The following is a 21,766-nucleotide window of genomic DNA, read 5'->3' as shown; positions in this document are numbered from 1 at the left end:
ACCACGGAGCGAGGTTCCGAACCTAGGACATGATTAGGAATTAATAAGCAAAGGCTAGCAAGACACACGGTTTATAGTTTTGTAGTTTGTTTTCTTGTATTTATCGTTCGTTTATTATTATGGGTTTTCATTCATTATTTTTATTTATCCTTTAAAAACGATCACTGGTCAATTGTTTGGGGTCAGAGAAAACCTATTCATTGATTAGTCCCCAACATAATGGTGCCGTGCCAGTACATAGCAATCGTACCTGGGTAAATGTTTCGAAGATAAAGTAACGTAAAGTAAAGTAACGTAAAGTAAAGTAACGTAAATTAACGCAAAGTAAAGTAACGTAAAGTAAAGTAACGTAAAGTAAAGTAACGTAAAGTAAAGTAACGTAAAGTAAAGTAACGTAAAGTAAAGTAACGTAAAGTAAAGTAACTTCAAGTAAGTTAAAAAATTTAACGTTCATGATACCGTATGTTTTCGGAGCCTTGTCTCTTGTAGTGGTTCCCCGAACGCGCCTGACAGCTGATCACTGGACTTGGCGAATTCGTGTTGCTTGTTGCCCGCACGATCTACCGTTTTGAAATGGCAAGTGGTCGCGGCCGAAACTGTTCTGCGTCTTTTCGAAAGGAAGAGCTTGATTTCGGCCAGGAAAATCTAGATCATTTTACAAGGTTTTTTACGCGACTCGTGCTCAGGGAGAGTTCTTTGCCAAGCAAATGCCAAGACACATTACGTCAATTCAAGAACAGTCGGGCGCCATATTTCCAGAACGGCCAATTAACGCCGAAGGATAATTTGTACGTAAAGAAGATTCGTGAAGAAAAGTTGCATGAATTTGCAGCCCAGTGCGCGCTATCGAAAGTCAACGTGTCCCGAAGCCTTATCCGACATGAAAATTCTCGTTTTCGTCCCCAACCATCGGGAGCGCTGTCCGAGGCAGAAGAACCACGAAGGATGAAAAGCACCCACGGAGCACATCGTAACGGCCAAAAGACACCTAAGGACCAAGATCTTGTTCGAACATCCGGTTCTGGGGAAAACCTTTGTGATTGCTGTGGACGCGCCGGTCACGTGAGTCGTGAATGTCGTGTATGGTTAAAACAGTGTTTGATTTGCGGCTCTGCAACCCATTTTTTACGGAAATGCCCTAGCGCGTGCTAAAGCGTTGACTAATCGACCGAACGCGTGCTAAAGCGTTGACTAATCGACCAGCGTCTCGGACAGCCAACTCTCGTCAAGTTCCAGAACACTTAAATTGTGTAGCCGTAAATTTGGCTATGGGCTTTTATGAAGAAGATCTGATGAAAAATTTTGCTATGACAAGCAATGCCGATTTTTCGTTGCATGATATGAGTACGACTGTACGAGTGACAGTGGATACACTGTTATAGCGAGTGACATGATTGACTGTGCCAGCGAGCGCAAGGCAGGTGATTTCCTAGATGAAGTGTCAACTTATGAACGTGTTCCTAAACGAATGAACAGCGATGATCTACTTAAGGATTTCTACGAATTGAAAGCTAAATATAATCTTTTTTGGCACATTTCAAGACCTGGAAACAGAATCTGTTTCAGAACATCGGTCTCTAACCATCGATGAGAAAAGTTCCCACTTGAGAACTTGCACTTGGTGGGGGGTGATGTAAAGCCTTTAAATATAATAATTTCATAGATAGTTAGGTTACATGTTTTGTCATTTTGTTTTTGAGTTAACTATTACATCACCTCGTGTAGACCCATGGTGTAGACCCGACCCGCCCTGTATCTTGTTGTTACGTGATCCACCACGGAGCGAGGTTCCGAACCTAGGACATGATTAGGAATTAATAAGCAAGGGCTAGCAAGACACACGGTTTATAGTTTTGTAGTTTGTTTTCTTGTATTTATCGTTCGTTTATTACTGTGGCTTTTCATTTCTTATTTTTATTCATCCTTTAAAAACGATCACTGGTCAATTGTTTGGGGTCAAAGAAAACCCATTTATTGATTAGTCCCCAACAATCCACCAGTATAATTTACTCTGCTTGTTGTGGTTCAACGCACCTGAATTTTATGAGTATGTTTTGAATAATAAAAGAGCTCTCAAAAAGGTTTTCGAGCATATTCGAATTGTTCAGAAACATAAAAATTGTTTATGGCAAAATTCTCGTTGTTTTAGGTAGAACTTGGCAAAAAGTGTGAACGATCTTCATGACGAAGTATCGACATCATAAATTTGCAGTAGACGAGTTGAAATATAGATGAATATGCATCATTAAGGTGTTTCCAATTTTGGGTTAATTTGTATTACAGACCTTCTAAAGTTTTCAATAGGTGTACTTCATTTATATAGCTATGGCAGAATTTGTTCTTTTAAGGGAGCATGTACGACATAAAAAAAATTTTAAGGACGGATCATTTTGAAATTTTGTTCACATATATAAAATAGAAATCCAAGTTTTTTCTCAGAATAGATAGAAATCTAATAGAAATCTAGGACAGAAAAAAGGAGGTACTGTGCAAATACTGTGAACTCCTCATCCAATTAACGTGCTGCAACATCGAAAGACATATCATTCGATTCGAGAAAACCATCTCTAGTAATCATCCGAACACTTTTTCCATTTTTTCATTAATTTTTTGTGATCTTTTTTATTTTTTCAACTTTATATTCTCTATTTCTTTCTACTCCCCTTTTTAATATATAATCCAAACAAAAAATAAATCAAAATAAGTGACCTGATGATTGCTAGATCGGTTCGTTATGAATCGAATGCTGTAGCTTGAAAATCATGGAGATAAGTTTTTACGATGAAAATTCCATTTTCAGAAGAGCCAAAAAACTGAAATTTGTGATCATTGAAGGTACAGGTTTTATCCGCTGCCTGGCACTGGATCCCTAACGAACAATTGAACACACAAACATGGCTTTGAGCTCCTTACACGCGCAGTTGTTGGACGTTTAAAATGAACCTAAAAACCGGAAAAGTCAAAATTTTTTTTATTTTGACGTACATGCTCCATTTAAACCGCTTTTATTGAAGACCAGAAAATTTGTCTTCATCCACTTGTCCAAAAATACATCTTTATCCTAGACCTTAAGTATAAATTCTGAATAAAAATAGAGAGATGCAGTGACCTTGTTCTAGTTGAAGGTCAAAGAAGTCGACTGAGGCACACAAGGACGGCTGCATTTGGGCGGCGCGATAGCCGCGATATTCGCTCTCGTATAGCCGCGGGATTTGGCAAGCATACATTGTCCCTTGAACTGTGCTAGCGAATGCTCATAGTCAACGTTCGTCTGGCTAAGAAATCTTTTTTGCTTGTGCATTTTGTGCCTTTAATCTCAAATTTTACAGCGTATTAGAACATTTCCGTTACCATATTGTTGTAAGAGATACCAGATGCCATCGAAACCGGTTAGCCTACCAGATCTGATGGTATCCGGTCTCGGTGGTGATGTTAGATACACGCTTATATGGTTTCTTCGTGTGAAGGCAGCTGCCGTTCAACCGTTGTGTAGTTAACCGATCAAGTTCTTTTTGATGATAACAAAATCTTTAATATCAATTATATCAATAGCCCGATTTTGATCTTATTTTATGCTCAAATTTGATTAATCAGGCTCTCTTTTCCGGGTTTCAAGAAACAAATATCGTTTTCCTGTGCTTTAGATAAACTTTTCATTGATTGTCCTGTATGTATTATTAACGATATATTCAAGAGAATTCTTTGAGTGGTGCTTTCCCAATACATAGTTCATTTGTATATGTTTGGAATATAATTATAGTCTAATAAGTCTGCCAATTTTGCACTCCACCTACTTGACGTTTGGTAGACGTTGAACAATTGCAAAATTAAACAGTAATATTCAAGTTATTTTTACTAACACAGCACTCGACACTATCACTTCAGTTGCTTTGCATTTCTCTTCAGTAATTCAGTTGCAGAGGCCATGGAGAAGCCAAAAGTTTTAGTCACGAGATGTGATGTTCCAGAGCCCGCTTTGAAGAAACTACGAGACCTGTAAGTCCATTCACTGTCATTGTACTACTACTTTTTCGATGCAGATTGTTCTTTTTGTTCTTATCTATTTAATAATTGAATTTTCTGAAGCGTAAACCGTAAATCTAACACTGAAACTCATTTTATGAATTATTACAGGTGTGAAGTGGACATTTTTGAAGGTGCTTATCCGATTCCTCGCGACCAACTCAAGGCCAGAGTTGCAGGAAAAGATGGACTGTTTTGTTTCCTCACAGACCCCATCACCCCCGAAATATTGGACGCCGCAGGTAAGTGATATTGATTGTTGTTTTTTTTTTCATCGTATATAATTATGAGACTCAAGTACTTTCAGCCGCAGATCACTTGTTATGTTACTAACTTGTGTTATTTAAAATACCAGCCAGAAAATTATTCGAAATTATAACGAATTTCCCACGATTCAATCACTGGTACTTGGTACAAACAACACATTTGTTGATCTCAGTAGGTAATATAAAAAATATAGTTCAGGCGTAGATGCAGTCAACCCAAAAGCAAACTAATATCCTGCTTTTCTGCAAACAGGAAGTTCGCTGCGTTCGATCAGTACGATGTCTGTGGGTTATGATCATCTCGATATTGAAGAAATGACAAAACGAGGAATCAAAGTAAGACAGTCTGGCGGGCTTGTCGCATACGACCACTATACCTTCAAGTTCCATTTCTTCAAAACCCTACTTACATCCAAATCCCACTAACTTCAAAAACCTAAAAAAATTAAGGAATGATTTTTTTCACATAAATCAATCACATAAATAATTGTTTCCATCAATCAATCAAATAGTTTATGTACAGTAGTCTGTACAAAATAATCTTGGGTAGTTACTGAATATCTTTCACTCACGTGGCGGCTGGGAAGTTTCGAAGTATTATCTCTTGCTTTAAAACCTTTTGCAAATTTTAGTTTATTTTAGAAAGAAATTTGTTCCGTAAATTCTCTTATATTCAAGTAGAAATCCTGCTTCATGTTAATTCATCTTTTGTTGGAAACCGAAGCTCAAAGATATCACTCTTCACTATGGCAGATTTGAGGCTTCACTATAGCATATATGAGACCTCACTATGGCAGATTTGAGGCTTCACTATAACATATATGAGACCTCACTATGGCATATATGAGGCTTCACTATAGCATATATGATACCTCACTATGGCAGATTTGAGGTTTCACTATAGCATATATGATACCTCACTATGGCAGATATGTGGCTTCACACTACGTTGTATGTTCTTGGTCAGGTCGGCCACACGCCGTTCGTGTCGACCGACGCCGTGGCAGAGCTGACGGTGGCGCTGCTGCTGGCCACCTCGCGGCGCCTCCTGCAAGCCAACGCTGAGATTACAAAGTTCGAGACCCTCTGATACAGCCAGCTGTGTTTAATACAGCAGATCCGTGCAGGGCTTCAGGCAATGGATTTCATATTCAGTCTGTGAAATTGTAGTTGTTCAGTTCCGCAATTGTTTCAACAATAATTGGAAATCCAACAATTTTAAAATTTTATAACAAACCAACAAGCAGGAATGCATACTTTATATTCATATTTGTCATTTATTAACGTATATATTAGCATGTCTATCGTACTTGGCACCATCAATAGTTATTTAGCCATATTATGTATTAAATCATAGCTGACATTGCATGTTACAGGTAATGAATTGATGTTTAGAATTGTTTGTTAAGTTTGACTTGTGTCGTTTGACTCGCAGTGGAGGCTGGGCTCAGTGCGTGTGGGGCCCCGTGTACATGCTGGGCAAGGGACTGACAGGGTCGACGGTGGGAATATTCGGTCTTGGGAGGATTGGTCAGGCTGTGCTCAAGAGACTCAGTGGCTTTAGTGTTGCCAAGTTCCTCTACGCGGACTTCGTGGAGCAAAAACTTGGTTTGTTTTGACTCATGAAATGGCGTGTATCTATTATTTCTCTCTTTTTTCCATGATGTACACGGATATAAATCATGCAATGGTAATGATGTTCAGAATTTTTCTAATTTTTTCTAGCAAATCGAAATACGAAAAAAGTTTTGCTGAAAGTGTTTTTTGGATTTTTACTAATCAACTTCCATGGTGCAATCCATTTAAATTAATTAATGGTAAATGTGGTCTGCTCAGACAGCAGTTTCCCTCCGGCCGAGTTTGTGAGCTTCGAGCGACTGCTCCAGGAGAGCGACTTCGTTATTTGCATGGCGTCACTGACTGACCAAACGCGTGCCAAGTTCAACAAGGAAGTCTTCACCGCCATGAAGAACTCGGCGGTCTTTATCAACGCGTCCAGAGGAGGTCAGATCAGAGATGATATATGTTAGGGAATCAAAATCCTGGTGGCTTTCGTGAATAATTTACCTAGGAAATTCAATGAGATAATTTGTGGCTGGTAATTTTCAGAGTATATTACGGACTTGTTCTTTACTTCGACAGAATAAAGTATCCATTTGCGACATCAATTAATATACGCAAAATATCTATTATTTGTACTTAAAATTCAGTATATTATTTTGCACGCACAGGGCTTGTAGACCAAGATGCGTTGGTCTGGGCCCTACAAACAGGCCAGATCTGGGCCGCTGGTCTGGACGTGATGAACCCAGAGCCTCTGCCCGCCGACCACGTCCTCAACACCCTCCCCAACTGCAGTGAGTTGAACTCGATGACTGTCGTGGCAGACCTTTCGATACAATTGTCACTGAAGATGGTTAATAAGTGCGTTGAATTTTAGTTTCGACATCATTACGTAGAATGAAAACGGATGACAAGCCATTTTTCCGTAACATGGACACTGCACAATTTTAACAGCAATTTGTTAACTTGACAATGTTGGAAGATATCTTAATAAAATTGGTAAATCGGAGCGGAATTTGGTATCGAGAAAATTGCTGTGAAAATTGTGCAGTTCCTAAAATCGACGATAAGCCCAAAACTTTTCCAATCTTCAACGCTAACAACACTATATCATACTAATACTATTATAGAAATTCCTCACCTTCAACCCGTAACCACCGTAACCTATTATATAACGAGAACACCACTACACCAAGCTACTACTTCTACTATATAATTTGAGCTCCACTATACCATATTAATACTACTATATAAAGAGAAAAATGATGTTTTTCAAGCAACAAAAGAACCATTACACCGTTGCTATGTTTTTTTCTTTTTGCAGCGTTGTTGCCACACATCGGCAGCTCAGTGGAGAGCGCGCGCTTCGCCATGGCGGAACTTGCTGCGGACAATCTTATTGGAGGCCTCTTCAAAGACAAACAAATGGTCCATTCTGTCAACTAAACTATGTTAGCTGTCAATCGGGACCATCGCAACGGGCCTGTCAGCAACGGTGCCCATAATAAAGGCCGAATTATCAGTACCGGCGATGAATGTTAGCAGAATTATTTTCCGCCATTCGAGGGCTGCTTCGCTACACTCAATATAACTCTATATTTCCCTGCTTAACGCCATTTGTTTATAGCTTTTATCTTTTTAGTCCCTTTTAGTTGTTTACTGGTCTGACCCTACTAATCCCCTACTAACGCCTGGAGTTAGCTGGTAAAACCCTGCTAACTCTTAGATAACGATAACAGTAGTTCACTTGTCTTACACTATTAAGAAACCCTCTTCCAACGACAAAAGATGTTCAGTTGTTTGGCACTGCTGATCTTTTCCGAACGCCTTGAGTTGTTCACGGGTCCAACTTTGTTAACCCATATATAACGCCAGCAGTTGTTAATTGATATATACTTTTGTTAATCACTTCAGCTGATATGAGTCTTTAATTCCTATTGTGAACGTCAATCAACCTTATTTACGTGGCCATTCCAGCGAATACGAACAGAAAATACCAGGGTTCGTAAATTACTGTCTCGCACATCAGATAACCCAGTCGCCAGTAAACATATGATTATGCTAAAACGTGTTTAGTATTAATCCTCTTATCTTCAAGCTGACACAGAAATTTTTCCTCATTAAACACAGAAATTGTGTCACGTAAATTCTTCTTCATTAAACACAGAAATTGTGTCACAGGAATTTTTCCTCAGTAAACACAGAAATTGTGTCACAGAAATTCTTCATCATTAAACTAGCCAAGGAGGAAGTAAGAATAATTATGTCTGTTTGCAAGCTGATTACTCTTGAGGTGACTAGCTATCGCAATTATTCCGAGCAACAGCAGATAAGAGAAGAGTCTTGGGTTCTCAGCCGCATCAGTTGCCTAAGAGAGCTCGTGAACTATAGTCTTATTGTCAAATGATTAGCCTTAATGAAGTCTGGAACAAAACTACCAGTTTAAATCTCAATAAGATATTCGTTAGACAACAGTTTTCTGGCACTGGATGTAAAGAATCTTCTTTGCAGATCCTTCAAATTCTCGGGATAGTAAAAGATCACGCGGTTCCGTGAATCATGATGATTATTGAGCGGTTTCTGAAAACACTACAAAAAAATAGTTTAAGAAATCAATCCAGAAAATCTAAATAATGACTTAATTAGGAGGTAATTGACTGTAAAAATAGCTAATTATTAAGTGCAACCAAATTAGTGGAGGTTCGGCATTCACAAATAGCTCAGTTGACACACGTTTCACTACGAATCGAGCTCGCACAGGTACAGTAAATACACTGGATCATTAGACGTCAGGGTAAAAGTAGTGCGTAAAGTTGCGCAACAAATTATCTATCAAAAATATATTTCCTGGCATGCTTATTGATTCTCAACTGGCAGCCTCATCTTTGGGCCATCAAATTTCTCAAGTTTTCATGTTCATCGCGGTTACTAAATCTCAACTTGTGCACTGAAAAAGTGTAGTCGTACTTACTTGACTGAATCGCATTGGGTAAACGAGAGAGGAGTCTCTAGGGTCACCAATGGCAGTGAATGTGTAAAGACCTTGTCGGAGTCATTTAAGATTCTAACTTTGTTGTATACTTCCCACTATGATCGAACAATTTAATAATATCTAGTTGAATAACAATCTAATGTTTCCAAACTGAAACACTTTCATGCTGAGAGGCCAAGCCGGATTTACTGGTTCGACACTCCTCAAAACTCGTCCGCGAACTTGTATCGTATTCAAACGCAAAACGTAACTTATGCGCAACTGAACAGCTCATAAGAACCTAAATTCTGATCGAAATTGCTTGAAATCCAGAATATAGTTAATTATTAATCAATTTGGATGGCATAATTAACGTAATATGCTCCCTTTTGTTGAATAGAATTAATTTTAATATTGATAATAAATAATTTGTTTGTTTTTAAAAAATTTAAGCTTTCAGTGAAGTTATTTCACATCTTAATCGTGTGCTAACACTCGACCGCACAAGTGTATACTTGGCCGAAAATTCCTAACCGACATTCCTGCGTATTCACTGCGAATGCGTCAAAACTACCGAGTTCCGACCCATTCTCGTTAGTATCTTGCTGAGTCGTCATGTTGAACATTTCACACAGCAAGGCTTACATTTTTTCTTAAGAATCTTGTATTAGGTAAAACAATTGTATTTATCTACCGACAATGCCGGTAACGCACTTGAATCGCCAGCCTTCTATAGAAACGATATATTTCATAAGCAGAACTGCACCACATTTTTCTAGCGTGATTATAACAGCCTCGTAGTCACAATGTGGTATCGAACCATACAAATCGTAGTTCTCATCAGTATTATACGGTTTTCATGCAGTGACGAGCGACGAGATATGCTCAGTTTCCGCTGAGTTGCAAGTTAGGTGTCATTGACGTTACGAGTAAAATTTATTGTAAAAAATTATGGAATGTGTCTGATTCAGCCTACTCCTCAAGGCCAAGTTGGTCGTCTCGACTTCGTCCGTCATGCTATCAGTCTCAACGAAGTTCTCGTGAGTAAAGGAGGATATGGAAATTCAGGGTGGAATATTACAATAGAGAGTGTAGTTCAAGTATAAAACTCTAAACTAAAATTGCCAATGTGTTCGCCAGCAGAACGTGATTTTATGTATTCATATCTCTTTTCATTTCAATAGTCTTTTGCGATAAAACCACTGAATATGTAACGAAAATTTTTGTTGTATAATTGCTTCGATTTTCTTGGTGAACTTTATAAGTACCTCCCTGAACATAAGTGAAGGTGAATGCTCTTCAAATTAGTATTGTTTTTTTTTTTTTGCAGTATTGAACTGCTTCTATTCAAGAAATTTTCAGCAACTATACAGCATATCAGTTAAACATGGTAATCATCGGGGGCACTTATTATCATGAGAGGGATGAAAATATCGATGAACTTCTCTCCAAGTTGGGTGAGTCTAGGAGGCATCTACTAAATGCGCTACTCATTAAGATTCGTTTGAACATTTCGCTCCTCTGGTATTGCGTGCATCAAAAGTTGTTCGCATGATCAATGCCATTGAATTTTCTGCTGCACTTACTGGACTTGCTAGTGTAAAAAGAGGTTACCATGGCAGACAAATGATTTGGTTCGGTCGTTAACATTTATAATTAATAATATTTTTATATTCCAGATATCAACTTCATCTTGAAACGAATTGTAAAAATGGCTCCAACCATGATCCTCGAAGTTCCTGAAGATCCCAAAGGAACGTTTGTCCTGCGCGTGAAGGTGATGCTGAAAACTATGGAATGGACATTCAAACTTGGAGAACCCACGGAATTTTCGTCGCCATTAGGGTCAAGGCTAGTAAGAACTCTAAAATTTATCCATTCAACTTATTAATGCCAAATCTTTCTCTTAACAAACCTATAAACAAAAAAAAAACATCTTTTCCTAACAAACCCTCGAAATTCTTGTCTGATGAACTTGTATATTTTTCCGCACAATTAATTGAAGTAATAGTCAATGTCTTCAGGCAATATATACTCGTTTTTATCAATTTTGCTCTGCATCTTGTCTCGAAAGTATTGACATTTCATTTAATTTCGTGCAGGTCGTGTTTACCGAAGAGGACGGAAATCTGGTGCAGCGCTCACTGGGACCTACAAGCGATGGCACTACGAGCATTCGAGAGTTCACCGAACACGGCATGATCATAGTGAGTTTGGTAACCGCCGTAAGTGAACTATATTTATATAATAATACTATGCAAGTACAATAATGAATGTGACTCTAGATGCATGAATATTTAAGAATTTTAACACCATCAACTCCATTTTGTATTCGGTTTCCTTCGATATGGCTGCTGAAAGGAAATATAATGATGAAAAGACATGGAGGAGTTGCTCCGAATTTTCTCACAATAATTATTGACTCTGTGGCCCAAATAGTCTTTTGAAAATTTCAAGTAGGATCCCAAATTAGTTATAAAATTTCTATATTCCAACTTGGTACGTGATTAGCGTACTTGTTCATGATAATTGTGATAATCACTGATAATTGATTAATTGTTCATGATAACTTTGACGTAATGCCCGTAACTTTGACCATTCATTAATACAATACATTTCAAGCTTCTCATGCCCTACCACATTTATGTTAAAAGGCATAGCTATTTAGATAATATATAACTATGTAATGAATAACGCCCCTGAATCTCTATTTTTTGTGCAGACTCTCATTCACGAAGAATCTCAAGTAAGAGCAAAACGATTCTTCAAAAGAGCATAAATGACACAGAGTCGTAATACATACCATTCAAAACGCAACTTAATTGTTACTATGGACGTTGAGAGTGTGACGTCATTTAGGCTGCAAGCTCTGACGTAACCCCAGGCTCCCAGATCCCAAATAAGGTTATATTCGTCTCGCAGCAGAACATGTGACAAACCCTATATTAGTTACGCCATGGTTCATAGAAGTTACGCTTGACTCAGAGTCACCTGCTCATTTTTTCTTACCAGAAGCAATGATTCTCAAAAGCTCGCATATGTTATGCAAACATATGTCGTAAAATTCAATTCTCACTTCAGTGCCAGGTAAATAAACTGATCAAGTCCGGGTTACCGCTGCAGCAATGATGATATCTTTTATTTCTTAACTTGAGAAGGCGGTCGTATTTTAACATCCAACTACCGTTGAAGCAGCGTCTGCTGATTCCACCGACCTTGAGATATTCAACTTGTTCGACCACTCGACCATCAAACCTCTGTCCCAGCTTTAAATGTATTGTTGTTTAATGTATTGTATTGTTAATGGTGTTTATTACCAACAATCGCTCTTTTCTAGCTTAAATTAATTGTTAATTGGGTTCCATTGACTAATAATTGCTCTTTTCTAGCTCCAGTCTATTGTTAATGGTGTTTAAAATCAACCGCTCTGCCTATTTAAAGCGCGTATACAATTATTCAAGTCCCAGTAGCAGCACATGCATCCGGACAAGTAGGAATATATGTATACACAGCTTTTCGAAATATTAACAAATAATTTTGTTCCCCGATAATGAGACTCGAGTAAGAGTTCAGATTTTGGTTTAACTTCAACAAGAAATCCAAAATCAAGGTTTTTAATGCAATAATCAACGAGGTGGACACCCTTGCTGATGTGTTTTAATCCTCAGCGTTTGGTCTTACTCTATTTTACTTGAGTCAATTACAATGTTGCGTCTCTCTTTTACTCACGGTATCGTGCAATTCCCTTCCACTGTTGACATTATGACTCATTACTAACGATTTATCTTGTCGATTTCTGTAAGTTCACTTCCAGAGATTCGTGCACTGGAGCATTAATGCCGACTTTCACGGCTTTAGACTACACTGATAAAGAGCTCTGTTAAGCGTTGTCGGGTTATTCACATCCTATAAAATATTAATCAAACTTTTTGTATTGAAATAATTTTAATTCAAAACGGACGATGTTCGTTACTTGAAGAGAGAGCATGCCGTGCGCTACCAATAAACGTAACTGCGAATGTAATTTCGTTCAGTACAGGCGGCTGATTAGGCTTTAAGATTTTTTTATACGCACCCGGTGCGTGAGTTTTACCTAATTTTTAAATACTTCAGAACAGTTTTTAACTATCCAAGTTGTAACAATAATAATAAAAGCAAATTAAATTTTTACTATTATTTGATTTTAAGCCGAAAGTAGCTGTATTTCACCATTTTGTAGTAGCAATAGAATAAACAATGACTTCGTCATCGTGTTTTATGTATCAAGAATATCAATGAAGCTCAGGAAACTCTATTCAGGTTGAATTATTTCAAGACGAAACTGAGTCATCAGTCCTGGGAAAGTCGGTGAAGTATAGTCGACAGATGCCTGGTGCTGCTTATTTTAGTGCTTCCTTTGCTTCCTCAAAATTAATTAGGCGAGTTGAATGTAGCAAAAGTTTCTGCAAGTTCCGAATTCTGATTCATAGATGATTGCACTTACGATGATGCACCTGAAACTTTGGAAATCATTCACCGTGAAAATGGTTTTCGTTGTAATCGTTTTCACAAGCAATTACGCTATTCGGAAGGCCAAGAATTTTGCAGTCATTTAGTAAGATCTATTCTCAATAATAGGTGTATCATGAACACTCAATTATCCAAATTAATGTTTGCCTAATTGAATAATTTCCAGTTGTTACGACATACGAGCGATTTGGCTCAATGGCCGCACATCGTGACGCTTAAAACGCTTGCTTATGTAACAAATACATAAATAAATATAAGCGTGACAAAATAAACTGAATCATCTGGTCTCGCTTTGATGTTCGCGAAACATAAGTCAACAAATTAAGAAATAAAATTTGCATTATCTCACATCAGAGCAATGAAATTCATCAGACACATTACCTCATGAGTCTACGAGGATTAGCTATCGTCACGCATAAAGAATGACACAACCGCACGATCATAACGGCACAAAAATTTCATCCCTGGTCAGTTTGTTCATCATCGGAAAGTTATCTTGAATTTAATCAGAGTAAAATATCACCGCATGCCAGTTAATAAATGAAATATATGATTAATATAACAAAAACATCATTGTAACGCGCGTCGTTACTATAAACACCAGAAGCCAACCGAGTTTAAAATTTGTGCAGAAAGTAAACATGAAGTTGTTTACAGAATAGAATGAATTATACGGACCCACTGTTAAGACATTGATTGAATAATCCCAATTAAAGATCTCTTGTTGTCGTACAAGAGAACGTCATTAGGCACGATGGTATCTAACATGAAAGTGAAATAAGACACACTCTAAGATGGTTGAGGGATAACTGTAACATTAATTTAACTAACGATATATCTTGCAATAATTTTACTCTATGGATGGAACAAATATCACTAGTAGAAGTAGTGTAAAAGTGAACACCAACTACACGAGGCACTTTATTCATCCTAGATAAATTGATGCAATCGTGCATATCGTCTTGCATTCTTTGATCAAACGATCAACTGTCGTGGGGTTACGGCCGAAAATCCTGTATTGTGCACTGATACTAGAACGGGGATCCTGGGCATCTTGTTTCGCCACGGCGACGGGAAGAGTGTTCGTACATTTAGAAGTTACGTCCTCAGGACTCAGGGTCAAATTCCTTGCTTTGTCACTGGCTGCGTCTAAAATGGCGTTTGGCACTCTCTCCTGATGCCAGGTGCATTAGAGTCTGCAAATTAAAATTAATGTTAAACATAGTCTTTAGCATCCAAATAATTCAATATTTTGAAAATTATGTGTTACATCGTCCGGAGTGAAGTATAAGTGCAAGAAATTGCTTGAAGTCTAACCGTTCGTTTCCTGTAGAAGAAATCAGCACAATTCTATTTTCATTTAGGAACTTTTACATAAATGTTAGTAGGCTATGCAGTACCTGGAAAATTCAAGACTGAATTGCGAAATTTTATAGTAAAAATAAACCAACGATTATTAGTATGAAACAAAACAGCAATCACTCCACTTATGAGCATAACCTGAAGACTGTCCTTACATCATACGGATCCCTACGAAATAAAATATTCGTTAATGTGCTAGTTAGCGGTTCGAAGGTCACTCTCAAGTATGGGATGTCTATGGCAGTGCTTCAGCAAAGCGAAAGTCATTAAAAGTCCTTCATTAGCATTTGGGTGCGGTCATTTTGGCAAGCAGTAGACGCAGGTGCAAAGCAAGAGTATAATTTAAGAGAAGAAACGTGATGAAAGGACAAAACTGTCAATTTAAGTAACTAGCAGGAGTGTAAATTACGACTACTCCGATAACCAAACGGGCTAAAATATTATAAATATTAAGTGGGGTAATTTATTCCATTTAGTATTTTTCTGCGCGCACACCACAAGCATACCGGTACTGAATCTCCATGGAAGACATATTGAATTTGCCCTTGACCTTCCTCCCTTCTACGGATTGCCTACCTTCTTTACTAAAGAGATGGAAAACGTTTGTTTGTTCGTGGTTACCTGCGACTCGGTCACCTTGAACGCGTGTTTTCAAGTAGGTATTAGACAGGTAACTTATACTTTCCACTTCGCCGCACTCTTTCTCTTCGCACATGCTAAACTCCCAAATTAACTACACTGTTTCTCTTCGCACATCCTCTAATGCCCACTTAACTGTACTCTTTCTCTTCGCACATCCTTTAATCTCAACTCAACTGCACTCTTTCCCTCCACACATCCTCTTCTCCCCACTTAACTGCACTCTTTCTCTTTACACATCCTCTATTCCCAACTTAACTGCACTCTCTCTCTTCACACATCCTCTACTCCCCACTTAACTACACTCTTTAACTTTACACATCCTCTACTCCCAACTTAACTACACTCTTTCTCTTCGCACATCATCTACTTCTTGCTCTAACATTCGGCGAGAGCTGGTGGAAAACTCACATATCATCTCAAAACTTAGACATAAGTTATGTAACGATCATTACTTTAGATAATACTTCACGTAACGCTGAGTTTCTTCTCTAATTATACGGAGCATAGTGACCAGTGAAATTATCACTTGCGTAGTAAGTCATTTGAACCGAGTGATGATTTGCTATTGTGCGCATTTCTTAGCAACTATTCAATCTTTTTTCGTAATTACTACGCCATTCGAATTTCAATTTCAGAAGAAATAAATGTAGCAACACGATTCATAACTTATGATATTAGAGTATGTGGATTAGTTTGAAAATATTTCCGTCCTTTTTGGTTGTTTCCTCATTATGTTTCTAAATTTTTTGAAATGACAGTAAGCGTGGCACTAACCATGACCATTCCGTCGTCAGAGAACTCCCTTTCGATCTGAACTCCCATGCTCGCCGACTCGCCGGTTGGTGTCTGCGTCAATTTTCCGTTCTCATCGACTTCAAAAATGAACTGAAAAGAATTAGGTTCTTGTAAAAATTGTACAGACATTTAGACAATTGATTCAACCGTAAAAATGAGAGTGGAATTCCACCGTGAGTCCGTGACGAATTTGCTGCTCATTTTTTATATTTATTAAGTATTTCCGCAAAGTTAACCATGAAATTTGTAAACTTTTACCGTTCTTGTGCCATCGGGAGTGGGGAGGGAAACTTCTTGGCCCAGCTTGAATATCCATTCAAAATTTTTTACTTGAGTTTTGGTGTGAAGTCTGTAAGTTCCTTCGTCGTCCACTTTAATTGTGACTGTAGGACTCATCTTCACCATCATCTTTTCGGCAAGGAAGTGGGCACCTGTGAATATAATCTCAGATGACATGTAAAAACTCTTCACAAATGTAAAACAATAATCTTGAGCAGAATCCGTAATTGACTTGTTGCATCAGACTAATTCAAATAATTTTTATGAATTCTCAATAACATTACGCGAGTTTTTGTTCGCTATAGAGAACGAACGCTCGAAGTCAGATATTGTTCGATTTGAAGCGGGAAATAACAATTGCACGGTACGCACGATTGTCGACAATCTACAGGACTTTTAACGGATGCCCTAGTTTCGTCGGATGCATGCACAGATTATTCTGTCGGTGTCTTGTCTGACCTCAATGTTTGGTAGAATGTTCAGTTTGGTTTTTCAGCATTTATATAACATTTTTCGTACAATTAAAATAAGAACCAAAACATAGCAATATATAATATAAGTTTTTGTTCATGCTAAAATATTTCAAATATGATGTTGTAAAAACCAACAATCGTATATCTTATGACTATATCTCGTCATATCAATAGCTGTATTATTCATCTCATGATTTTACGAGGTAAATTATCAAGTGTAGATTAAATTAATTACCTCTCTGTTCATAGAATTCTTCGACACCCTCGTCGCGCTCGTGTACGTAGACTCCACTGATGTTGGACATGGCTGGCGGTAGGATCAATACGCCTGCGAGAAATCACGCTACATGAACACAAACGTGTAAATTTAATTAATTGTTTACTATAAAAATACATGGAATCAGTTCTATATGTATCAGTGCCTAAATTGGATTAATAAGTTAAAGTAATTGTCGCTAATAGTTCTGGTTTTAAGACAGTAAAGTGTGAAAGAAAACGTGCACAGAGACCGAGAGTTGTTACAAGGTTTTGTCACATTGTAATAAAATAGTGAATAATCTTGATTGGGCTTAGAAAATCTCGGTTATCATGACTAGTTCTACTATTGAGCTAATCTTTTTTTGTCACTGTAATCAAATTATTCATATTAAACAGATTACAATTGCCAATTGAAAACGTAGAAAATAGTCGTTTGACTACTAGAGTCTAGAGCAACCAAACCAGTTAGCCAGACTTGTAGTGGTCAACAGGTGAGGTTCTGTCCGTCGCCCTCTCACTTTGAAGGGACCAAGGTCATCGAAAGGAATATGCAAAGTATTAACACGTAAGAAACCTATATAATTCCAGATCAACAACGAATGTTTGAATGGACAAACATTGATTACCAAGCTCCATAAAAATTGCTGTCATCATAAGTGTCATAGGTACTCATGTGAGTAATTTTCAATAAATTTTCTGCATTTAATCTTTCAACTCCTGCAGTCCAACAGATTTCAGTAAAAAATAAAATATCATTTAATTCAATATTATTCAACCCTATAAGTATCTAATTTTGCATCATAAATTCAATCTAAAACAAATATAAATATTGCGGTACCAGGTTCTTCATAACTAATTGAGCCTTGATCATTCAGTCAAAGCACTCTAGTCACGTCAACTCTATCTTTTCAACTAATCTTCTCACCTGCAAGACCTTGTTCAGAAGAAGACTTTCCTAGGAGTCTGGCAGAATGTCCTGAGTGTTCTAATTATTTAGGATTCAGATGTAAAGCTTGATTCTAGTAAGAACTGGATCGCTTAAATGGCAGAGGAGCGGCACTGCACTACACTTTTAGCCCTTCCCAGCTCAACTGAGCGCGCAGCTCGCAATTGAGTCGCATCGCTAGGCGGGACGTCGATGCCATCGATTCCGTGAGAATCGTAAAGGTTGCTGCTACAAGTTAGTCTAGCGACTGTGCCATACCAGCGGCTCTGCGCTACAAACTTGAACACACATGCTTCTATTCATGGATATTATTTGAGTATAACATTAGACTAAGGCACAAGGGATCATGTTTCTTAGGAATACGTGCTATCGTTAAAAAGTGCCCAAACGCACATAAGCTAAGGCAGCTACCTGAAAATCAATCATAGTGACTGACTAGTAGAGTAGAGTACTGTATTGACTGTAAAGGTCTGATAAGGGCTGCCGAGGGATGCCAGGAAGAAAAATTGTTTTCAAGGCTCGGGAGTCATTGTGACCTGCCTCCTGCACGTCACGTGACATTATTCAGGCGATGGATCGTTAGAAAGAAACTTCGCGTATTAGGACCTCACCTCACCTTGACGAATATTGTGACGGCATCACGTCAGTTTTAGCTTCCATACTAAAGCGAATTACTTCCTAGGCAACAGTAGTTTAAATTACTTTTCCAACGGAAAACTATTATTATTGAAAGCTTCCACGTAGCTCATGGTCACTATTTTTACGTAATAATACGTGTAAAATGTAAATAATTCCAGCGAAATTCAAGAATATAAGTTATCGAATCCGTTGTTTCTAGCAAATTTAATATTACACACGTTGCTTGTCGCATAGAAACTTCATTGCCAATTCTAACAGAATAGCATTTTAACTAGGTTTACATTGCAACCTACCTTACAGTGACTAATGATATTTCATTGCGCTCGATCTTTGTCCTTTTGTGGCATTCACATGTGGCTTAATCGTGTCCTTGTAACGTCGAGTTTTCTCAAGTTCGTGACATTATATTCAAGTTCGTGACATTATATTCAGGATTCTGACGTAATAGATCAATCTGCCCCGCTGCAAAAGGCCAACGAAATGCCCCAATATCGAAAGATGTTTGGGCGTTTGATTTCTGTATTTTTATTTCCTGTTGTTTCATTTGTCAACCAATGTCAGCCAATTTCTCGCACCTACTTTCCGACCAACATTGAAAAACGTTTTCCGGTCGGTTATTTTCCTGGTATATTATACTTGTAATAATTCCAACACAGAACAGAACTACATCAAATTCAGTGCAGTTACTAAAGCCCGGGAATGTGGTGATGTGACGAAACTTTCCCTGCGTATGCGGGACTTTTCCGCTGACCAGAAGATTAGGTTTGTACGCGGAAAACTCATAAGAGCGATAAGTTCCGAAGTGATGTAGTGTTAAACATACCGTTTCTAGACGGGATCTGTATCACACGTGCAACGGATACAAATATGTGCGACGTTTTCATTCAACTAAGGTACTTTGTTTATAAGGATGTAGAACATATAAATCGTCAGGCATTTCCGCAAGATGAATGAGGAGTATTAATTAGCTGTAATGTATTATGGACACAGAGATTTGCACGAGTGTCTATTAAAACGCTCCCGACAGCCGCGACACAGCAATGAATATATCTTCAAGTTTTTAAACAAGGGATATTCATAATTTTTTCTTAAATTCAGTACTTAGATAAATCGGGATTTTACTTCAAGAATGTTTAAAGAGGCAGCTTGGCGTTCCACAGTAATGCGTCGTTAGGAAGCAGGCAAAAGTAATAAAATGCTCAGTTTAATAGTTCAATATTATATTTTGTTCATCATAATTTCATAACAATTATTTACATTCGGCAGTTATGTGACCGAATTATGAACGAGGCTAGAATTAAGTCAAGAACATACTCTGAACATCGGCCCTGACAATCCTACGGTTAAATTAAGCTTCGATTTCTAATAGAAAGATAACCGCAACGGTATAAATAGATCGCTTCGACCAAAACTGCCATTAATGGAATATCGAAGTCCCGCGATTACGCGCACATTGAACGAGACTTGCCAAGCAGGCTATAACCCAAATAACTCCAACTACAAAACAACGTAATAACGTGGCCGTGTTTGAAGGCTATACTTGTAAACCGAATAGAGAACAATAACTATTTAATCGCAATGCGCAATGCTCTTTCCTGAGTGGCCTCAAATTATTTAGTCTAAACTCTAAACACTATCCCTGCATGCCTATCACTTACAATTTAATAGAATAAATATGCACTGAATACGTTTCTTTGGTACATGCAATGCACTCACAACGGCGAATGCAACAAAAATGGGAATAATAGGTCTTAAGTATCACAGCTAGCGATTTATAATCGAATGAGATTTAATGAACTACTTTAATCTAATCGTCATTTTATTATAAACAATAATAATACATCCATAAAAAACTCGGTAGTTTCAATCGAATATTCTCGTTTGTGCGGCGCAATTATCATTAAAAATGTCTAGAATTATAACTGTTCAAGATTGTTGTAAAAAACAAAGTATACTGTCAAGGCGAATTCAAACTTGAGGTAAACTAATTGACTTTCGAACGACAGCAACTGGTAAATACATCGAACATTCGATGATAAGTGGGTACACCTTCTCCTCGAGTAAATATGTAAACAAATTGACGCGGTTTGAACAAAAAACATCCTAATCTTCGAATTTCAGTCGAAGACTACACATCATACGGAGAAACAATGATCAACATTAAACCAATAGTTCGATAAGAACCACTTGTAGAGCAAGTGGTTTGCCCTGAGGTACAGCAACTGTTGCATTGAACTGGTGACTGGGTTGGCTGCGGTATATAGTCTACCAATCCTGGCAAGAACATTTAAAACACTTAACTATTCGGACTATTCCACGCGGCAAAAGATATAGAAAAAAATATTAGAAAGACAAGTCTCAAGAAACTTGTCAAACCAACTTTGGCAGTCTGTGTTTCTGGATCTGACAACTTATATAAATTAATAAATGTTTCTTTAGCAATTCACACACACAATATGAGATTCGTACTTGCAATAAACGCATTATCGCAATACCTGAACTTCAAAGTCAAATACTCACATTCATTACACTATTAAATCTTAGTACAGATGCTCTCTAATCTACCGACTATAAATGCGAAGCTGATCAACATGCATCACAGGTTGCTATATCTTAACAGAGCCAGGCACTCGAGACCAGAACGCATTCAGAACTGGTAACGACTATGCTTTAAAATCGCGTAGGTACACTCTGAAAAATCGATGCGCCATGTTTTTCAAATAGCGACATACTTTCTGCGTGTAACACTGATACATCATTTTTCCGGAAATATCACTATAAAACTAGTGGTAGTGAGACGGGACACTACCCACACAAGCGTCAAAAGTGCATCGTTATTTGGACAAAGTTCCATTAATTGCTGAGAGTATCTTGAAGGTGCCATCGCAAAATGACCTAGCAACACAACCGAGAACTTTTGTAGAACAGACTTGTTTGCAAGGCAGCGCTCTATCTATCCGATCAGGGAGGATCGGTTTAATCGCTGCTAATTATTGGCCACGCAGAATTTACTGTTGTTGCTGTCACTCAGTCTGATAAG

The 21,766-nt window shown here is 37.9% G+C and overlaps 3 protein-coding genes across 4 annotated transcripts; 2 read left to right on the top strand and 1 right to left on the bottom strand.

Annotated features, from left to right (window-relative positions):
- The first annotated feature begins 3,655 nt into the window (after window positions 1–3,655).
- On the top strand, window positions 3,656–7,919 carry LOC108678884 (glyoxylate reductase/hydroxypyruvate reductase). Its single transcript, XM_018167378.2, has 8 exons — window positions 3,656–3,996; window positions 4,135–4,265; window positions 4,543–4,625; window positions 5,257–5,363; window positions 5,725–5,897; window positions 6,126–6,293; window positions 6,521–6,646; window positions 7,177–7,919. Exons 1-8 carry the CDS (start codon window positions 3,926–3,928, stop codon window positions 7,296–7,298), a joined length of 981 nt encoding a protein of 326 aa, XP_018022867.1. The 5' UTR covers window positions 3,656–3,925; the 3' UTR covers window positions 7,299–7,919.
- Window positions 7,920–9,256: 1,337 nt separating this feature from the next.
- Window positions 9,257–13,069, top strand: LOC108678887. The gene is made up of 5 exons (XM_018167381.2): window positions 9,257–9,863; window positions 10,154–10,280; window positions 10,503–10,678; window positions 10,926–11,030; window positions 11,546–13,069. The coding sequence occupies exons 2-5, from the start codon at window positions 10,211–10,213 to the stop codon at window positions 11,600–11,602; spliced, it is 408 nt and encodes a 135-aa protein (XP_018022870.1). The 5' UTR covers window positions 9,257–9,863; window positions 10,154–10,210; the 3' UTR covers window positions 11,603–13,069.
- A 340-nt stretch (window positions 13,070–13,409) lies between these two features.
- On the bottom strand, window positions 13,410–18,221 carry LOC108678885. Of its 2 annotated transcripts, none has more exons than XM_018167379.2 (5): window positions 18,067–18,221; window positions 17,119–17,226; window positions 16,390–16,562; window positions 16,111–16,221; window positions 13,410–14,528 (listed from the first exon to the last, which is right to left on the bottom strand). In XM_018167379.2, exons 2-5 carry the CDS (start codon window positions 17,186–17,188, stop codon window positions 14,469–14,471), a joined length of 414 nt encoding a protein of 137 aa, XP_018022868.1. In that variant the 5' UTR covers window positions 17,189–17,226; window positions 18,067–18,221; the 3' UTR covers window positions 13,410–14,468. The 2 variants fall into 2 exon arrangements, with proteins under 2 accessions (XP_018022868.1, XP_018022869.1); XM_018167380.2 differs by having other exon boundaries at window positions 17,119–17,211.
- Between the last annotated feature and the right edge of the window lie 3,545 nt (window positions 18,222–21,766).

This window comes from Hyalella azteca, unplaced genomic scaffold, assembly GCF_000764305.2.
Source record: "Hyalella azteca isolate HAZT.00-mixed unplaced genomic scaffold, Hazt_2.0.2 contig11923, whole genome shotgun sequence".
In the NCBI taxonomy this organism is placed as follows: Eukaryota; Metazoa; Arthropoda; class Malacostraca; order Amphipoda; family Hyalellidae; genus Hyalella; species Hyalella azteca.
Note: the sequence above shows the minus strand (reverse complement) of the source record. Positions and strands in the feature narration are given on the sequence as shown.